We start from the raw sequence: 21,220 nt of genomic DNA on the forward strand, positions 1-21,220 counted from the left end.
CATTATCAAGCTGAGCAAAATATATATTAGAGAGGCCATTCTCTCCTGTGACAAGGCATTACAGGAGCAATGCCAAGTTTTCAGAAATGCAAATGCTGTTAATGGAGGGCCTTTGGGTGAAAGCACTTGGCTTGTGTTAAATTATAATGACATTTATGCTGCTCACCCTTTGAGAGTATCAAAGGATTTCTTCTCTTGTCTTTGTATAAAACAGATTTTTTGATGTCGAACATTTCTCCCGTCTGTTAGGGTGTTGCTTATTGCCAGTGAACACAGGAGTTAGTAGATGGTTGAATGGCTGGCATTCTTGCAGTGATGTTCAAGTGGCTTTTTATCTGGATGTAATGTGAATGAAACTGCCATTCCTGTGACAATAAACCCAGCAAATTGCTCACGATGTCCCTTAATGCGGGCAGGTTTTAGCAGTTTTAGGTGTAACTTGAGAGCAACTTCAAATTGTCACATTCCTCCTCCGCCATGGCTGCCTGGAAACCAAAACAATTAGCAGGACTATTTCTGCAGAGATGACCACAATCCTCACACTTTTCCTGCCGCAGGTGGCGAAAGGCTCCTTTCCAATTAACAAGTCTAATTACATCACAACTCCACAGAGCTGTCTCGCATTCATTGTGTCTGATTGTCAGCGGGCACTTGTGAGTTGGTGCTTTTGTTTGATCTGTTTACAACTCTTTCATCGCGCGGTGGGAATTTAAAACACAGCAGAAATAATCGGCCGGGTCGTAGTATGACTTTTCTTTTCTTACTTGGTTTGATAATTAGCTCAAAAAGGACCCATTACTTGAATACTACTAAATACTTACCAAACCATGGTGCGTATTCGTAGTGCAGCTTGCTAGTTAGATAGCAGTGCACTACATATATATTAAATGAGGTCGCCAAAAAAGAAATTTAATATAAACAGCTTCCACAGCTGTACTCGCTGCTTCTCACTTTAACCCCAAAAACTACTATTTCAAATGTACATACTCTTGCATTACCAATAAATATATATGAATATGAATATATATGAATATACAATGCTCAGACATCAGCAGGCAAATATTATGCAACTCAAAAATTTGGCAAATTCAGTACCTAAATGACACATTATCACTCATAAAATGAACTTCACAGGCACCTGTATACACTGCCCCATTGCAATAGACAACTACTTCCTTGAATTTGGGCTTTTTATTCTGGTTGTTTGGGTTTTAGTTTTTTATCAGAGATCAAGGGAAGCCATCTCTCATCCTACTTGCAATCTTGTTTCACCTTTAAGATTTCATTTAAGCAGTAATATGGCAAAGAACAGTAAAAATCCAAGCACAAGCACAGAACACATTTATCAATGTAGCACCGGAAAAACCTGATACCGGATCATGTAAACCTAGCAATGTTCAAAATAACCATTTAATTAGCCCTCATCTCCTTTCCTGTAGTCGTGCACAGCTGATTCCTCTCTACACCCTCTCGTTTACCGAGACCCCCATAATAAGCCAAAATGTGCTTCTCCAACTGCTTATCATAACTACTGTACCCAGGTGCCACCTTTAATTTTTAAAATGTGTTAATATGTTCCTGCTTTAATACTTTCATCCATCTATTTTCTTCCTCTTATCAAACTTTAGGGTCTCAGTGCCAGGTCTCAACTATTCACACACAGAGTCGCACCTACAGCTTAGAACTGCTGGAGGAAGCCAGAGTATTCAAACTCTGGCCCTCCTTGGTTAGCGGTTAGCAGCAGTGCTAATCATGCTACCAGCATGCCAACCAATGCATAAAAACAATTGTAACATACCCTATTCTTCTACTTCTCCTTATTATTATTACTAGTATTATTATTATTATACAGATGTGAGGAGGGAAAACGTTATTTTGCTCTCTCTTAAAATCAAAGCTGCACACCAATCAATTCACCCTTTACAGCTAGTGCGTTCAGTCGTTAATGCTTGAGATTGCACGTAACGTCTGTCAGTGTTCTGTCTCTAATCATTTGTTTATCTTGCCTCACCAATTAAAAAAAATGTGCTGTATATGTGATAAACTGTTTTCTAGCACATATCAACTTCAGAGGTGGTAATATGTGAGTGGGACAGTCACATCTTGTTTTTGCAGCTCCAAATTGACAGTTTCATGTTCAAGAAAATGTGTAATGAACTGGTGCACTTAAAAAAAAACAAAAAACATCCTTCTATCCATTCCTTTCAGTTTTTCTTTAACATGTATGCCACATATTATCTTTGCAAACCAACCCCAAAAAAGTATTTCTCGCCAATCTTGCAGGGCGTTACAGTTTTCTATCTTTTGAAAAAAAAAAAACCCCCACTAAAGTCAACCTGAACAAAAACTAGACACTGCACGCTTCAGAGATTCTATAAAAAATAAGAAGTCCGTGTTGTTTTCTCCTTTCTGCTGCTTCTCTTGTACCTCAGCAAGGCACAAAAACAACCTGTTTCACCCAATTATCTCTCCCACAGGGCGCAGTCAGGCAATTTGGCTCAGTCAAGACTCTGATTCATTGAGCCAGATGATTTAAAGCTTTTGGGGGCCACAAGTCAGCCCACATGGACTGAAACTGCTCCGTGATTCTCAGTTGATATTTAGCAGCGCAAGTTGCTCCACTAAAGGTTGCAGAGACAAAAATAGAATGTTATTTCATGTCTCCCTCATTTGTCACTCTGTGAAAAACTGATTTCTGAGGGACAGAAAAATGCTTTAAAGCACAGAGTACCGTATTCACCCTGTACTGCAAAAGCTGCTTTCTACCTGGACATTTATATTGATGATATGCTGATAACTGACATGTTTTTCTTGCAAAACATACATCATTGCATCACATAACCTCTAACACACAGTGTCCTTCACAAATGTGAAAGTAATTATCCCGGACATCAGACCTTGCAAAACCAATTCATTCGTGCTTGGCATCCCTCGAGGATGTATTTTCTAATAATTACTGTATGAGACTTAGAGCTGAGGCACATATAAAAGTCAATGATACCTACAGTCAGCCACAGATGTCAGGACTGGTGGAAGAGTCCACTGGCACTTTAAGCCATTTTTGAGAAAAATGGCAAATGAGCCAAAGAAATATCTTTTTGCAGCACACCTGCAAGAAGAGAAGTGTTTATGCGTGCGTCTATCCACTGTTTAGAGCCATTAATGGTTGATCAATGCATCAAGTCACTCTGGATTGTTGCAATTAGAAAACAATCCTGCAAAAAAAAGAAGCCTATTTTAAGTCATGCGCTATCAGTAGGAAAAGCAACAGAGAGGATAATTGGGTATTGACGAAAGAGTGTGAAAGGCAAAGACAGCATGCAAGACCACTTTCCAATTTACTCTGTCATCTTGAGGCTCTGATTATGCTGTTTACTGACCAGATAATTGGGGCAATGTTCGATAAAAACAAACATTTTAGGGGGGACATGTCAAATACAAGCAAACTTGCATAAAAATATTCCAAACACTTAGCTGGAATGATGCTTTCCTATTTCCCACAACTACTTGCGTCCTGACACACTCATGACTTCCTGGCTCCCCAGTGTTTAATGCACTATTATTTGCTGGATGGAGCCATTTTTCAAAGCATAGGAGGCTTTTGTGCTTTCCTGGCTGATACTAAATAGCTTCTGAAGAGTTAATTGAGAGAATGATGTCATTATGGTTTCTACTACGAAAGCTACCAAACGATAGCTCACGTTTATTAGCATTTAATTCAATTCAATTCAATTTTATTTATATAGCACCAAATCACAACAACAGTCGCCTCAAGGCGCTTTATATTGTAAGACCCTACAATAATACATACAGAGGAAAAAAAAACAACAATCAAATGACCCCCTATGAGCAAGCACTTTGGCGACAGTGGGAAGGAAAAACTCCCTTTTAACAGGAAGAAACCTCCAGCAGAACCAGGCTCAGGGAGGGGCGGGGCCATCTGCATTAGATACATTTTTTATTTTTAATAAGAAAAGATGAAAGAATCCTCCAGTCAAAATTTAGCAACATTGGACATTTTAAATTGAAACGCCTAATAAATATTAACTTGGGGTTTCCTTTTTAATTCCTTAACTTTGAATACTGCTGATTAATTTTTTTATTTGTTATTAATATTATATAATCACATAAAATGTAATTCATTTTTAATTTTTCTTCAGAAGGAACAGACAATGCACATAATGTGGAAAAGCCTAGTTTTAGCTGGGAATGAACTTTTAGCAGTCATTACATTAAATTGGTACTGCAGTTATACTTTTCCTACTCTAAACTTCTAACAATGCTTCAATGCAGTGTCTCCTTTTAATTGCCAAGTGCAGAAAATAATGTGAAACTTAAATGTGAGCACCATCTAGTGTTGAAAGCTATTATCTTTAATGTGCTTCATTAAATTCTAAAAACAAAAAAGGGCATAATTAGTTTTTTAAAGTTTGTTCATGTAGACCGCCTATGTAGATTTTATACCTTCACGAAATATCCCCATGATTTTTTGTTTGAATTCAGTAAGTGACATACCATTAAATAAAATCCAATACTGCTTTAAGTTGTCAATAAAGCTCTAAAATCCTGAGGAAAAAAGAATACTGATACAAGAAGTACAGCTATATCAAGCTCTATATGACTCACATTTCCACCTGATTGAATTGCAGGTTTCTCTGTGTCTCGGTAGCTCAGTGGGTTTTGTTACCCCACAGCCAGCAGAAGCCTCGTGGCTTGGTGAAAGACAACAGAGGCCATCTGTTGTCTGTCTATTTTCTTTGGTGCTCTGCCACAAAACTCTGCTGCCAGAACACCCAAGGGTACCCATGTGCACTATGCTGCGCCTGGGGACCGGCTCATTGAGGCACCTTTATAGCCTACTGGCTCCACTGGGAGGTGCCTGCGTTCTGCCAAAGCCCAGACACAACAGTGGCGGCGTTTGAAAAGGGCCTTGTTGTTGCTGCATCGTTACACAACCGTGCCATTAACCTTAATTGGAGCAGCTTGGTGGAACACAGAAAAACTTTCAGCACTCTGAGGCAGTGATGTTGTTCCCCTGAGTTACATAAAATCGAAACTGATCTCAGGCTGAGTTAATTGAATTGCAGAATACTTATCGTCCTGCTGAGGAGCTGAGGAGTAACTGAGGAGTAAGTGCTGTACAGTTAGAACTAATTCTTTGTTTCTGAGCTGTTTTATGAACACGGAAGCATTACTCCTCCCCTTGTTTCTTGGGAATCATAATGACACTGCTGTAATAATTCCCATAACGATTGTTACTTGAATGTAGTCCAGGAAACACAAACTTAAGAACAGACATTGGAGGCTAAGGAGATATCCCCTTAAAAATAGCTTTCAAATCAATCAATTATTTGTGAAGGACTGAATAAAGACCTTGTTTTAAGCAATTACATCATGTATGGTAGAGCTCACTATGACAAATTGCTGTAAAAATACAGTATTTTTACAGCATAACACAAATTGTTTTGGAAATGTATTCACTTGTGTTGTGACAGTAAATATATACATATTTTTCATCAGACTGATTGTTGTGGATATGTGGTGTCGCCTCCTGTATTTATGTTACCAAGAATAATGTTAAGGTTTGGCTAGCAACAGGCTAGCATGACTGAGGCTCCTGTAGCGTTTACTCAGCTCTGTCCGGTGTTCATCTTTAGGGCCTTTGTTAAAATAGTGAATACAACAGAATTCCTATTAGCTGGCTATGTGGTGCAGAGAGTTGTAACAAAGCTGATGTCTTGTCATAGTTTGGGAAAATCAAAGTCAAGGTTCATGGGTGAGTAAATACAGTTAGACTTTACTGTATTGAAGTGTTTGTGGAGGTTGCAGTAGGAACCCCATAAAAGCAGCATAATGTCAACCAAATAGCTTACAGTATTACACTGCAAAGCTCCTATTTTGAGCATTGTAATTACGGTAATATAGCAGTATAATACTGCTAAATCATGCTCCCAGTACTGATTTAGCAAGGGCACGTCTTACAGTACAGTACGAGTCTGCCTGTTCAACACATTCATATGTCACATCCCTTAATGTATAGTAGAATAGTAAAGAATAAAAGGTAATGCTCTTAAATGTTTCCGTTTTTCTGCCTAGCTTTTAGACTCTTGGGTCTTTCTTTTCCCACTGTAGCGTGATAGTATTATTAATATTTTCTATTCATCATTTAAAAAAAATCCCCCTAGCACTTCCAGCCTAAATCTGTTATCTCATGCTGATATTAAGCTCCATAGAGATTGGATTGGAAAAGAAGATTACTGTGGCAGAAGGATTTTCCGGGCCAGCGGGTCACTGCACATGCATTGGAACCAGCAGTATTACAGTAACTCATCTGAATATGTTTGTCCATGGAGTTAATCTTCCATTAACTGCTAACAGAACTCCTCCACAGTGTATGTCACTTGGCTTTTTGACAGAAAGCCGAGGACATTAGGCAAACACATTAAATTTGTTAAAAGGACAAATAAAGCAAACACTTGAATGGATTTCTCCCCTTAACTAAATAGCTAAGGCATTGTCTTGGTGTCACAATAAGCTGCAAACACACATCAATTATTTAGCCCAAACAGAGCTGGAGTCTGAGAACATTTTTGTGTGTTTTTTTCTAAGTCATGAAATGGTTTGTGAATGTCAACAGCTTGACAGATTGTGGAAATGCACAGTACTGAATGAATAGTGTAAACATGAGATGAATCATTGCTGTCACAGGCGATACAAGCATGGAGCGGTAGAAATGTGGCTGTCTGTAATTCTGCTCTTGGCCTCCACCAGCCTATAAAATCTTTATCTTTGCAACCAGTAATGTCTTTTCTAAGTAGAGTTTTCTATGTTTATGTACCTACTTATGTTCAAAATAGAAGCAGCAACACTTTCCATGGTGTTTATACTGCAAAGCAGCTATTGCCCGTTCATGGCCTCTGTAGAAGATCTCTAATTAGTCACATTCCTAATTGCATAGCATACACATTGAAACTGCATGAATTAAATCAGATGAAAGCCTACGATCACGGCGCTTGACTGTCAAACATAGCTTTGAAAACACACAATGTCCTCACATTAACAGTTGCACAGTAACCATTCCTTCATGTCTTTGTGAAAAAAATTGATAGTTTGAGCGAGATTTCATATAAAAAGCATGTAGCGTGTGTGCTTGAGGTCATGAGCTGCAAATTCTTCTCCACAGAGAAGCATGCCTCTGAAGAACAGAGCGTTGCTTCTCCTTGCTGAGGGTGGAGCTGATTTGTTGCAGGTGTTCACGGCCACACAACCTCAGACCCCATTATCCCCACTGCCATGTTTTACAGCTAGTTTGAGGTATCATTTTCTCTCCTCTGTGTCCTCTTACATACACCCTTCTGTTGCCACTAATCTCAAACTTGGATTTATGAGTATATAAGACTTTCACTGTCAAATGATAGGTTGTGTAGTCCACAACCAAGCATTAAGCTTTGTTTCGAGTCATGTGAAGTGGTTTGGAGGTCGCTGCTAAACAGTAGTGTTTTGGTGATTCGAATTCTTCATTTAGCAAGTTCTGTGGCTCTGATTAAGTTGCTTTTTCTGTCTCTCTGTGAGGAAGAGATTGATCTTTTGATTGTTCTGATTGATTTTGCCTGCCTGATTGCGTTTTAGATACTACTCATGTAGTTCTTGCAAAACATTTTAAAGCTTCTTAGAAACCGTCAGAATGGCCACGATGTATCAAAAGTCTCTCATTGCATAGAACAACAGATTTTTTGCTATCATATTGCTGTTTGGTAAGTAAACAATGCAATGATTTTAACTGTTTATTTGAGGAAAAGGTTTTCTGCCACATTTTTTGGAAACATATTTTTCAGTTTAAATGTCTTGCTGAAAAAAACGTATCCTTACTTAAAAATTTAATATTTTGACTTTTTACTATTTTAATAAGCTATAGTGTTTAACTAGTGTGTTTGGATGTACGCTTTGCTAGCTTTTTTGAAAACAGAAACAGCCGTGTGAGGAGTAGCTGGAATCTGCCTGAATGACACCTGAACACTGTTCTGACAGATCACAACTCACCTCTGTCCTTTTGGAAAAATTATATGACAAACTTAGTTTTGATTGCTAAACTATACGTAGCAGCCTTTTTTTTAACCCTAAATTGTTATCCTTACATGTTATTTGCTATGAATTATGTTTTTAAATGTTTAGATTCACATTATTTTCAAGCTTACCTCAAAACATGGCAGGTTTTTATATACTCTCCTGCTGTAATATGTGCTCTACAAATGTTTTTGCATTTGCGAAACGTCTTAAGACTTGGAAGCACAAATTTTCAAAGAAATTAACATTTCATTGGCAGGTAAGGTTTACATCAGTGTTTGTATTGTCAGGTTGTAAAACATTTATTTAGCTTTTAAGCCACTGATAAAGTGTAATGATGTCTAGCTTCTCATGTTCTACCAAATCTGCAGCAGAAGTCAATGGCAAATATTAATTTACTGCAGAAATCATTAACATATAGTCCTTTTAAAGATCAGGTCTGTGGATGTAAACATTACTTAAAATACAAACAAAAACATCTTCCTCCACTATTTAGCAATTTAACAACATAAACTGGATCAGATTAAAGCATACCATTTGTGCTGCCTGTCTGCACTCTCATATAGACGTCTTCACCTTTCTGGAATCCTTCCTGGCTGAAGAATTGTAAAATATTACTACTTTTATAGATAAATAAATATCTACCTTAGTAACAACAATTCCGTACTATTAGCTGGCAATGACAAGTGGTGGAGAAACTTGTCAAACCATTCCTTTAGGAAAGAAAGTGATAAAACTCTACGAAAACCCCTCAGTACACATAAAACTGGAAAAATGTGCATAAAGTAAAAAATAAATAAAAAAATATTCTGCAGAAAAATGTCAACTTAATGTTAAATTGATTAATATTAATGTTGCATATGTTTAAGTTCGAGCTCATTTTAAATACTTTATATTATGTTTTATGTCCTTTTAAAAAAGTAAAATGTATTACAACTTATTCATGACAAAAAAGAAAAATTTGGTAAATGAAAAGGCTTGAGTAGTGTGTGACATGGTTAACTGTCAATATCTATGAGCCGATTAAAAAAATGGAAATCGATGGTGGAGCATTAGCAAAGCAGCTGATTAAACATGTTACATTCAGACATTCTCATAGATGCTAATCTGAAAGTGCTGGTGAGCTAGCACCTGGGTCAACTTGCCTGTTTTATTAAAGCTGCGGTCCCCTCTCCATCATGGTCACAGCTTTCCTTGCTCGGGTACTGAGTTATTAACAACTTCTTCACACTCCATCTTCTCTACATCACACATGTTGACCAAGGTGGTTAGCAAGAGGAAACTCTTAGGATGCTAAATCATCGAAGCTTTTTTACTTGCTAATGCTAGCTGTGTGATAACTGATCTCAGACCTGTAAAAGCAAAGCAAGTGGTAGCTTGCTTCGCACACTGGTCTGCCAATTAACGGTGGAAGGGCTAAAGATTTATCCACAATGCGCATGCGCAAACATCGGACGGGGGCGGGGACTGCCGCCTTCTCAGCTTGCCTAGCTCAAGTCATGTCAAGTCAGGGACAGCTATATTTTTCTATGAGCACCAAACAAATGGAGCTTTCAGCAAAAATAGCCAACTGATGCTACTGATGTAACAAGATCGCAGTGACGTTAGGATGGATACAAACAGCTGTCTAAGTTGAAAGATGTCTTTACTTTTGGTGCATTTTAATTTAAAGTGTCTATTTTTAAATGTGACAAGACAAACACTGCTTGCCTTAACTGTCCTGACAAAATGACACTGCTGGAGACCTTGTCCTGTGAGGTTAAAGGTCATTTGTAGACACCTTTGTGATGAATTTAATAAGAGAATGTACATGTGTAGCAAGAAAAAAACCGAAATAAAAGCAGCCCAGCTTGTGCTCTATTTACTATAAAGCATTAGTAAATAGTTTATTATCATAAATAATGTTATTAGTTAATGGTGATACAAATAAATCTTATTACCTCTTTGTAAGACCCCTTTTTAGGGAAATTATACACACATGTTATTATAAGGAACAATTAAATACTAAGTTTAAAAACAGAACATTGATTGTGTCTCAGTGAAACATATCTCTATATATACTAAACTCATTTTTATGTCAAGTGTTGTAATACTTCTACTGTCATTATTACCACTAGAGGGCAGACCAGCATTCATTTTCTCCCATGAAGGCAGTTGACTGTCTTGAATTCTTTTATATGCTGAATAACAAGTTTTCAGGTGTGCTCTGCACATAACCTTTTAAGTTTCACATTTAATATACCAAGAAACCAACAAAGCCCACCACAGATCCTCATTTATTAAATGATGTTAGCCCAAAGGGATCAGGAGGCTTGTGTTGCTGTGTATGAAACACAGTGCACTTGCAGTTGTTGTTGAGCAATGACACATGGCTTTAAAGTGTCAATGTAAACCTAAGAACTTGAATTTGTTCTTGAGAATTTGGGTTATCACATTAGATAATTCAACCGTAAACAGGGTTACCATGAATGAACACGATAGGTGGAAGTGCTCTTGAGCACACACACACACACACAGATGAAAGCACTGTCAAAGCACTGCATGAACAAATGAAATCCGAAGTGATTTTCTTCCTCGAAGCGATTCAAACACAGGATGAGGTCAGCAGGTCGGCTACAATTGCAGAAGTACAATGTTGTCACACAGAACAGCAGAAAGGACTGTAACCCGGAGTCTCTCAAGAGAGAGAGACACCAGGAAAATGATTTGACTGAAGAGCATTCTTCTGGATTCTCATGTGTGCGATCATTTAGATGAAGTGGAGCTGACAGAGCAGTCCTCACTCATTTGCAATCCATTCATGTTCTGACAGTGATTGCAGTCTCATTAGGAATTGGGAAGTGCTTTTGTTGGGGCATGCTGGCCAGAAGAGCCCTGGGTTTTTTTGTTTGTTTTAAATACAGAAATAGGCAGCAAAGTATCTACATCACACAGTCAGAGTTACTTGGTTGTGGAGAAATAAATATCACTTAGCTGGTAGTCTAAATTCCAATTCCACATTTTTATTCCAGGACTCTACTGGACTTGTCTAAGGGCGAGGATGTTTATGCTCCTTTTATTCCTTTTAAGCCAGGAAAAGCAAGTGGGTGGGGTCTTCTGTCCTCAAAGTCACAGCTGTGTTCTTCAGATGATTTGGGATACCCCCACTGCATGACAGTGATATCCAATAGTAGATAGAGTAATATAATCATTATTTGAAACTTTCTCCACATTTATTATGAAGATTCACCATTGTAATGTTTTCGAAGGGTGGCTAAAAACTTTTGCAAAGTACTATATATGTGTCCACTCTGCATTTAATCATTAGTTATTATTAACCCCTGGCACTCCACAGCATGTCTTCCTCCCCTCACAACAACCGGCTGCACCAGATGCCCACCCCTCCCTGCGCCTGGTTTGCCAAGATTTCTTCCTGTTAAAAGGGAGTTTTTCCTTCTCTCTGTCGCCAAAATGCTTGCCCAAAGGGGATCACATGATTGTTGGGGATCTCTATGTATTATTGTAGTGTCTTTACCTCACAATGTAAAGATGAAATGGTGTGTCTGTGTGTGTTTTTATTAAATGTAGCCATTACAACATTACAAATGTTAAGCGTGTAATGATCCGTGATTCTGCACGTTGTGCTGAAGAGCTTTTATTTTGTATGTACAGGGAAAAAAAACAAAAAGAAAGAAAAAAAACCCCCAAACAAAATCCAGTAGTAGTTCACAATTTATTTTACTGAATAAATTTGGACAAAACACCAGAATCTGTTACGATACAATCAGAACATCTGAGGCAGATATCCCACCATGCACCACCCCCCTCCATGAAACAAAAAAAAAGGACTAAACATTAGCACCAAATCAGCACCAGCTTAAATAAAGGTAGCTCAGTCTACAAAAACGATGAAAGCAATAGCTGTTTTACTGTTTAAATCCAAAAACAACTCAGAAAAGCAGCAAACTGAGAATTTTTCCTGTTTTTAAACTTTTCTTAAAAAAAGAAAAAAAGAAAAAGAAAAACGAGCACCCTCCTAACCCCACCCCGACCTCCCACCCTTTGCTAGGCAGGCTATAGCATTCATGGAGCACATGCCAATGTCTAGTTAAGGAAAACACAAATTCAAGTAACATTGAGATACGACAAAACGTGTCCACTGGTACCCATTTTCGAGCATGACCGTTTCACAGAACCTAAGCAGGGAGTAGAAAAACAAAAAACAAAATAAAAAACCAACCTAACATGAGGTTCTGGAGTGAGCATGTCATAGCAATACTATCACTGAATATCTCATATCAATTTTCTTAAAAAGAAGTGAGGGAGACTGGGTGGCATGAGGCTGTCGGGGGTACAGGAATACTGGCACAGAAGATAATGTGTATTCTAAAACTTCAGACAGACCGTTTTTTTTGTTTGTTTTTTCTCTGTTGGCGCCTGTCCTGTGTCAAGATATTGCCTACATCATACATGAAAAAGGAATCTCTGGATAAAGAAAAACCCTGCAATGTAGTTTTAAATATATATATATATATATATTTATTTTTATTTTTATATATATATATATAATATAGCTGTTACAATTTAAATAAATGTTATGTTCTTGTTCCTACAACTGAAGAATGGAATTAAATTATATATTTTTTAAAAAGTAAGCTAATTTTAGAGGTGGAATCATCCTTTCACCTAATACATCAAGTGCATGATACCGTGTGGGGAGGCTGACTATGAAAATAGATTAAGATTGAGGTGTACAGAGTGACAATAAAGCAGCAATAACAATAGACTGGAATAGCTTTTTAAAAAACAAAAATGCTTTACAAAAGTAATGTGGAAAAACAAAAGTGTGGTAAGAGACAGGAGGAGGCGGAAACATAACAAAAGACAAGGCCATTGAGGAGTTTAGTGACTGTCAGAATCTTCAACAATATAAAACAGACAAACGAGACATGGACACACGACATAAAACTTAAAACCATGAGACAAGGGCGAGGTCAGCCATGTCGATTATGATGACAACCACAAGAAAACGCCTGCTCCGTTTAAACAATGCTCCTGGGTCAGAACTATGACCACCTAAAGCTATGACATCAAACTAAAGAAAACCAATAAAAAGAGCTGGGGTGTTGCGAGTCTGTCAGTTCCTGTAGGATTGTTCTCCTCGGATTCCTTGTTTGTATGTCCCTTCATGCTTTCCATAGTGTCAAAAAAAGAAAAGAAAAAAAAAAAAGGTGAATGTGTCTACTTCTATGAGCACCACATTTAAAACAAAACAGAGCCGAAAAAAACAGAACATTTGCTACATTGTTTGCAACTTGCATATCTGGTCGCAACATCCCCGATCGGGACGTGCATCGCCAGATGATGTATAGATGCCATTTGTCATGCCAGACTCAAGGTTTTCCATGAAATGGTGGCAAAGGAAACACGATGGAAACACCTTTTTTTTTTTATGAGTGACAAATTCACCTATTTACTTCTACTCTACTGTTTATTTTTTTGGCTCTGCTGCGAGCTTGGCGAGCCAACCGTGGCGGTGTCGTCCGTTTGTGCTTGGTGTTTGCTCAGCTGAAGAACTGCTCCAGCTCCTCTTCCATGTTCACCTCAGGCACCATCTGCTCCTGCTCCCTTTCCCCTCTGCTGTGCACTGCAGTGCCCCCTAGCGCCCCGGAGGAGGCAAACCACGGGTGCTCCAGAATCTCCCGAGAGGTGAGGCGCTCCGCCGGCTCCCGACGGAGGATGGAGCGGATCAGGCACTTGGCCTTGGGCGTCAGCGTTTCTGGGATGTTGAAGTGGCCCCTGCGGATTTTGCTAAACAGCGAGCCGGGTTCGACATCGTGGAAAGGGTAGCGCCCCACGAGGATGGTATAAAGCATGACGCCCAGGCTCCAGACGTCAGCTGCCTTCCCCGAGTAGCTGCCGCTGGCATTGAGGATCTCGGGGCTGACGTAGGCGGGGCAGCCATGTTTGTCTGACAGGGAATCATCGTGCCCATTCAGGATGTACGTGTCCTCGAGGCTCTCCAGCTTCACAAGGCTTCTGCAGACACACACACACACAAAACTCACTGAGCTCCTTATAAATGTGGATGATAGATAGAAAGAATTTGAGCAATCAGAAGAAAACCATCAAGTGGGTAATTTGTCCTGACAGGCAACGTAAAGTACTTTAAATCCATCACTTTTGGATGTCAGTGGAAGTAGATCACATAATTCTCTCAGCTTACGTCTGACATTTCTTTTCAATATATAAAACTTGGCATTATACAAACAGATTTTCCAGAAGAAACATAATTATGGGTAACTGATCAGAAAAGTAAAATCTTTTTTCCCCCCTCCTACTCATCAAAACGGCATCTATTTGCACTCTTTTCTCTAAACCCTGCAATAGTTGCTACAATGCCCCTGGGTATTCATAATAGCGACTAATTGTTGAGAAGCTTTATCACGAAAGAATCTGTGCAAGTTCAAGCAACGAAAACAAAAAGCCCCCATATATGAACAGACAGCCAGCAGAAGCAGGTAAAGACAATACAATATGATGCACCAAGCAACGAGACTGTGATCGAAGAGAAGGATGTATTTATTGCTACGTTTGACTTTCATACGAGGCCGTTTCCTTTCATTAATACGTGGCAGAGCAATTTTAGGTTTTAAAATGAGGAACATTCTATTGTTTCCTTGAGCAAAATACCCATTGTTCCCCTGCGATATAAAGAGCTGTGTGAATTTTAAACACAGCACACCACTGCCTGGATAACAGCTCATTTGGAGGATGTGCAAACCTGCAATTAGAGCTAAGAGGACCTAGGAAGGCAAACTACTAAAACGGAGCCGAATTTAATATTAGCACACATTGTGCATTTCAGCTGAGTCAGAGGCGGCCCTCATGATAAAATATCTTGAGGCGTGGTAGAGAAGAAAGAAAGAAACGAGTCTCGTTTAAGTAGCTACATGATTTTACTCGAGGCCAGCGTTTGACTGATGCCGCCGTTTGGTCAAGGGTTAATGGCGGCATGACAAATTCGGGTCAAGAAGCCAACGAATGCTGCAGAAGCCTGCTCGGGTATCATTTTCTGTCTGCTCATCCACTGCTCTCTGCAGTCATCGCAGCGTTTTGTTCCACACTTGGCCTCAGAGCCAGAGGAGGTCTCTCTAAGGCAGCTTTGTCTCCTCTCTCATCTCTCTGCACTCGTTCACCGTTTCAGCAGGACTGAAAGGTTGTAAGAGGAGTCTTGACAGGCCACATAGTAAATGCGACCCGGTGCTGCCCTTCACATCACTCTTAGAATTCACCCGGCATGAATCATTTAGTGGAAGGGGCCCTCAGCATCCGAGCCCGGTGACATTCAAGGTTACTGGACCTGTACTAAATATGTGAGGCGGCTCAACTTCTTTTTTCCACAGAGAGCGCCAGAGAATGACGTCACATTTTTCAGACAGAAGGCTCTGAGTGCAGCATGTGCCTTCAAGGTGTTAAATAAGAAGTACTTAAGCTTTAGTGCTGGGATTTTCATGCAGTATCTAATGAAAAGAATAAACGTTGAGTCTGAACTGGCATCCACTCAAATTCTTTAAAAGAAAAAAGAAAGAACTTAAAAAGCTGCTCTAACAGATGTCTGGATTTTTTGTAGTTTTCAAATGCTGCCAGCAGGGGTCAGTAAACCCGCACTGTGAAAAGTGTTACTCTAAAGTTTCCATCACACAGAAGCCCAGAGTAATGGATCATCTGCCATGCAAAAGCTTCCCCTGATAACTTATCTGTTCGTGTTTCTCAGCTCAACAGCTTTCCTGAGTCTTAGCATGAGTAGCGATTACATTTGTGTAACTCATTTCCTTCCCCCAAATGTGATTCCATTCACATTTACAGTATATGTGCACAAGAATAACCAGGCGACACACAAAAGGCTCAAGTTTCCTTCATTCTGCACAACACCTTGTATAGTGTCAACTTACACTATCTGCGGTATTAGCTGAAATATCACACACATACCGATGAAACGAATTTAGCATCTTATACACAAAAAAAACAGGGAAACTGCAAAGTGCACAAAAGATGCTAAGGTTTCCATGGAACTCACCTGTCCTCATTCTTGAAGACAAACTTTCTCAGTTTGAGGTCACGGAGAACCAGTCCGTTGTCGTGGCAATGTGCCACAGCCGAGGCTATCTGATAGAAGAGCCTGGCAGCTTCGTCCTCTCGCAACTTCTTGCAGGTACGGACAAAAGAGTGCATGTCGCCATAGCTTCTCTCGAAGAACACATAGGCCCGCGTCTCCCCAAGCAAAATCTCCAGGATTTGGTTAATGTGCTGGTGCTGGCCAAGGGCGAAGTAGGCCGCCAGTGACTCCTGGTATCGGCCAACATCGAAAACCTGCAATGAGAAGAAGGAAGAAGAAGGAGAATTTATGCTTACTGTTAGCAATGTGGAGAATTACATCTTTTTCATTATTTTATATATATATATATATATATATATATATATATATATCTCTATCTATCTATCTATATATCTATCTATCTCATTAGGTTCTTTTGGTGGTTGGAGATCTATAAACCAAACCTTTCCCACCATAGATTTAAACAATTAAATCCAACTGAAGGAGGTGTAAATTGCCCTCTAATTGAACTAAATGTAACCAACACATGAGTAATCCGACACATTCCCAGGACACCAAACTTGGTCTTTTGGCAGAGCGAGTAAGGTTAAATAGAGGCAAACTGAAAGCATTGTATTAGTACATGGCATTGTGCTGCAGCCTGGGGGTTGCAGTGTCTCTTTTGTTTCCATAGTAACCCCCAATTGACTTTCAGTACATGCAGTTCAGGTGAGAGGGCTCCTCTTGCAGTCGATACAAATACACCCCACAGGTCTGGGGATCTTAAGTTGCAGCCTAAGACTCCAGCTAGACAAGAAAAATCAATCCTGACAAAGGGGGGAGGGAATTGATCACCGCTGTATCGAAACCAGCACAAAGCAGATGGGGGTCAAACAGCAGTTAGTACACAGGCTTGTGCCAAAGGCCATTAATTTGTTATTGCCCTGACAAAACATTATCTCAAGTCAAAAGGCGCAGGTTATTTGATATGTTGTGGCGTACGAGTCCAAGGGTGCATGCAAGTATTGCCTCAATTCATCCACTTAAGCCTCAGGGACAATCCACCTGCCCTCATAATCAGTAATTTACAGAAGTCAGTAGAAGCTATAAATGTGGTGAGGAGAGGCCATGAGTTTGATCCAAGCTTAACAGGGCAGCGTTTTTTACATTTTTTTTTTTTTGAATGTGTGCATTTTACTCAGATCAACTTCCCTTTAAAAATGAGCACCTGGTGCAAAAAAGAAAAAAAGAAAAGAAAAAAGGTGCACTATGGATATGTTGGCACTACAGATCCAAGACTGAGCACTGTGCCATGAAAGAAAGAAGCCAGGCTGTGCCAGAATAGCACAGAGGAGTGTGTGCGTGGTTACTCACTCCTTTGTCAACGTTACATCATGCAATCCAAGCCACACAGCTCACTCCATTCACTTTTTCCATTAGGCTGCTGCTGCCAGCTCTCTATTTACAGTTCAAGCAATTATTAAAAAAAGTGGAGATGGTGGACAGGAAACCCATAAAAGCCAGCTCAGGATTTTTCTGCATAGCACATTCATCACATCTGAGGACATTAGGCATCGAAATAAAGTCGTTTTAATTCATCTAGACGTGCAAGCAACGCACCCCTAAAAAGTATATCGTGCAGTAAAAAAATTATATATGTGAATATATTTTTTTCTCCCCAGACTGACGTCATAAGGGGGGAAGAAAGTCATGTTGCGAAATAGAAAGGTTTGTTACCATATTGCCTACTAACCTTACATACGAGCTCGTCCCCGCTGTGCAGGTGGGCGGCTCTGAAAACGTGGTCTCCCTCCAGCGGCTCCAACAAAAGGTAGTCCCCGATGCGGGAGATACAGTGCGAGGAGTCCGGGGTCTCCGGCGGGCTGGGAGACCCGAGGTTGGGGCTGAAACTCTGATGAGACTCTGTAGTCCTTAAACAAGACAATTCTTCGAAATCGTGCGCTTTGTGCCGCGATCTCCCATAGCGTGAAATGTTAATTGGATTTGACCTCTGTATGTTCATGAGGAATAAGTGCGATATCTCCACAAAATCGGGGGCCTTCCTCCTCCTTGTTCTTCTTATCCTCTTCTGTCGGGATAACACTTCGTTGTGCAGAAAGACAATTCGTCCAAGTACTTCTGTTACGCTTGCATGAAGTAAAAAAAATAAATAATAATTTTTTTCTAAAAAATAAAAAAAAAATTAGGAGATTTAAATGCACCTTGCCTTTGCAAAATCTAACCGACTCTGTGCAGCCAAAACTGGCTCGCTGGATTTCATGCAACTAAAATTGGTCTCTGATTTTTTACTGCTCACTTGCACCCCTTTGTTTTCCATTCATTGGATGAGACTGGAGTAAAGGAAAAATTAAGAATTACTGACTTAAGCTGGATGAAACCCCTTAGTACAGACGTGCTGCAGCTTCACTGACGTTAAGTGCGAACAAAACTGCAACAAATGTTGCCAAAAGTTAGCTTTTAAAATGAATGAAGAGTAAACCCGCAGCTCGTCTTGCTAGCTTATCTTGCCGGTTAACGGTATGGCACGTTTCATAAAACGGAAACAATTTATAAGACAGTTGTCAGGCAAGGGGAAAAATGCAAAAATCGAAACAAATAAAGCAACTTTCCAGCCCAATTATAGCTGCTGACTTTTTTAGACTATTAGTAGCTAGCAGGTGCAGGGCTAACTAGTTAGCTCCCTTGGCTAACTAGTACCAGGTCAGTGCACGGCCTTGTTCCCCGGGATCATATCCATGCACGCTGATTGTCATCTATCACATAAGGAGAAACCCCCATCCGGAAAAAAGACTGCTGTGGCTCTTTGTGTGCGGGAGTCGACGTCCTCTCTCTTTCTGCTGGTCCAGTCCTGCGGAATAAAAGTGTCGTCTTTCTTGAGTGTCTGCTGATATAAATCTGATGGAAGGAAGGAAGGGACGGCCGGCCGACTTTCCCAGGCCAATCCCTCGATTCAGCAGGACATCCTCTCTCCCGTGGTGCCGCTGTGCTTCTTACGTGGCTGGGAATCTAGTCCATTCAAGTGCGGAGGGAGGCCAGCCGAGCTGTACACACTGCGCCTGTACAGACAGAGAGAGCAAGCCTGCCTGCCTGCCTGACGGAGGAGGGGACGAGGACGGGAGGGGGGGGGGGCTTCTGTACACACGCACACCTGCGCACATGCACACACATACAAAGAGGCATGCCGATCCGCCCCCTGACGTCATTTAAACAGCGAGAGCTCATTGGCTTCCGAGCTGACTTATAATATGCGGTGAAATCATGTGAGAGCCATGTAGTCCGGCTACACCCCCAGGAATCTAAATGCGTCGCATGCTGGTAAATTGGATGGGGAGGGGGGGCCGGAGTGAGAGTATAGCTACTGTACGTGCTGTGTTACAAATGTGTTTCCTCCTGAAATGTCATTCAAGGGAAAGCGAGGGAGATCCCGCTCTCACAATAGCACACACACCGTTCAGCGCAGTTACCGCATAAAATCGTGTTATTTGTAACACCTTTTTTGTGGCGGCATCTACACCTGTAAATGAAAACACTGCGTTACTAAGCCCTTAGGATACAGTTGAGTCTATATTTAAAATTACATGAAAGTGTAACTAAAGGAGGGCCTAAGCCTGGGGTGTCAAACATAAGGCCCGGGGGCCAGAATCAGCCAAGCAAAGACACCAATCCGGCCCACTGGATGGCTTTGTAAAATGTCAAGGAGAACAGAAACTTTTTTTTTTTTACCCATAAAGACGCCCCCCGCCCCCCATGGGTATTCATGTTACACCAAAATAATTAAGTTATATATTTCTGTAATTTTACACATTTCCCTATTCAAATTCAAGCCCAAAAAAGTCATGCTGACAGATTTATTTCTGTTGAAACGGGACTTCATTTTTCAGTGTAAGATATTTCACTCCACTCCACAAAAGATAAAAGTTACAGCAAACTCAAAAAAACCAAGTAGTGTAATATGGTGCTCATTACAAATGCAATGTAAAACAGCTAAGTCAGAAATCAGTGGCAGTATAATACTCCAGATTTTCATTTATTTATTGTGTGCCAAGTGTGCTTCATTAAAAAGCTAGCACAGGGGGTGCGTGCATCTTAGACATGTCTTGCAGCAGATTGTTCTGTTACACAGTTGTGCATGGAAGAGCTTCATTTTTCATTGTTCTTCCCTATACACTGTAACCAGGAGGTGTGACGGCAGGCTTGTGCAATTCCATGTAGGACTCCAGGGCGGTGTGAGGAATGCTTGCAGCTGGACACAAGACACTGGCAGAAGTGTTTGATTTAATGTTTGTTCTCCCGCGTGCGATGTGCGTGCGCGTACACAGACGTGCTCTGTTCAAAATCCTTGTTTCTCACCGTGTGCCTGAATAAGCCCCCACAGCATGGAAATGCATTTTTTCGCTCCTCATCGTTTCTGGTCTTCGAATGCGGCAGCACCCACGAGCTCGACAAATGTATGTGCATGTATGAATGCATGTGTGTTATGTGAGATAATCTCTGTGAGCCACCCACTTTGCTCCTTGTTAAAATGCTGGAACATTCTTCCATGCACAATAGCTGCACTTTGGTTTCACCCACTCCGTCAAGAACTGAACTTGTGAACTGTAAAAGTGTTACAGGTTACTACGAGCTAAATAAACACAGGGATACACACATGGGTTTTGCTGGAGTACATTTCTGTTTGATGCCTCTGCAGGCTCCGCATCTGCCCATCACTCTAACCTCAAAATGGGGATTCTGCTAAGCTGAAATCGCAGCTGTGCATGAATCAGAATAATAATCTCCAAAGATTCCTTTTGCCCTCATTCCTTGATACACTGTGTGACTCATTCGCAGTGGAGGGCAGCGCTCGAGAAAATCCACGCAGGCTCATCAGCTCTGCAGACGTGCCTACATGCCGAGGAATAACGCCAGGCTGCCCCAGCAGTGCCTTCCAGTGAGAGACTGTAAACCACTGAAACATGATGTGTCCTGGAAGACTACAGAGGTCAGTGCGGACGGCTGAGCATCCTTGAATCCCTGCAGCAGTTGCTCACCCGCCTCTTAATAGGCTGTTTTGGTCTG

At 40.5% G+C, this 21,220-nt stretch overlaps 1 protein-coding gene across 1 annotated transcript; it reads right to left on the minus strand.

Moving 5' to 3' along the window:
• Window positions 1–11,764: 11,764 nt before the first annotated feature.
• On the minus strand, window positions 11,765–19,261 carry trib2 (tribbles pseudokinase 2). The gene is made up of 3 exons (XM_063495301.1): window positions 17,895–19,261; window positions 16,124–16,416; window positions 11,765–14,082 (listed from the first exon to the last, which is right to left on the minus strand). Exons 1-3 carry the CDS (start codon window positions 18,162–18,164, stop codon window positions 13,608–13,610), a joined length of 1,038 nt encoding a protein of 345 aa, XP_063351371.1. The 5' UTR covers window positions 18,165–19,261; the 3' UTR covers window positions 11,765–13,607.
• Window positions 19,262–21,220: the final 1,959 nt, after the last annotated feature.

The sequence above is a fragment of the Pelmatolapia mariae genome, linkage group LG15 (genome assembly GCF_036321145.2).
Source record: "Pelmatolapia mariae isolate MD_Pm_ZW linkage group LG15, Pm_UMD_F_2, whole genome shotgun sequence".
NCBI classification, from domain to species: domain Eukaryota; kingdom Metazoa; phylum Chordata; class Actinopteri; order Cichliformes; family Cichlidae; genus Pelmatolapia; species Pelmatolapia mariae.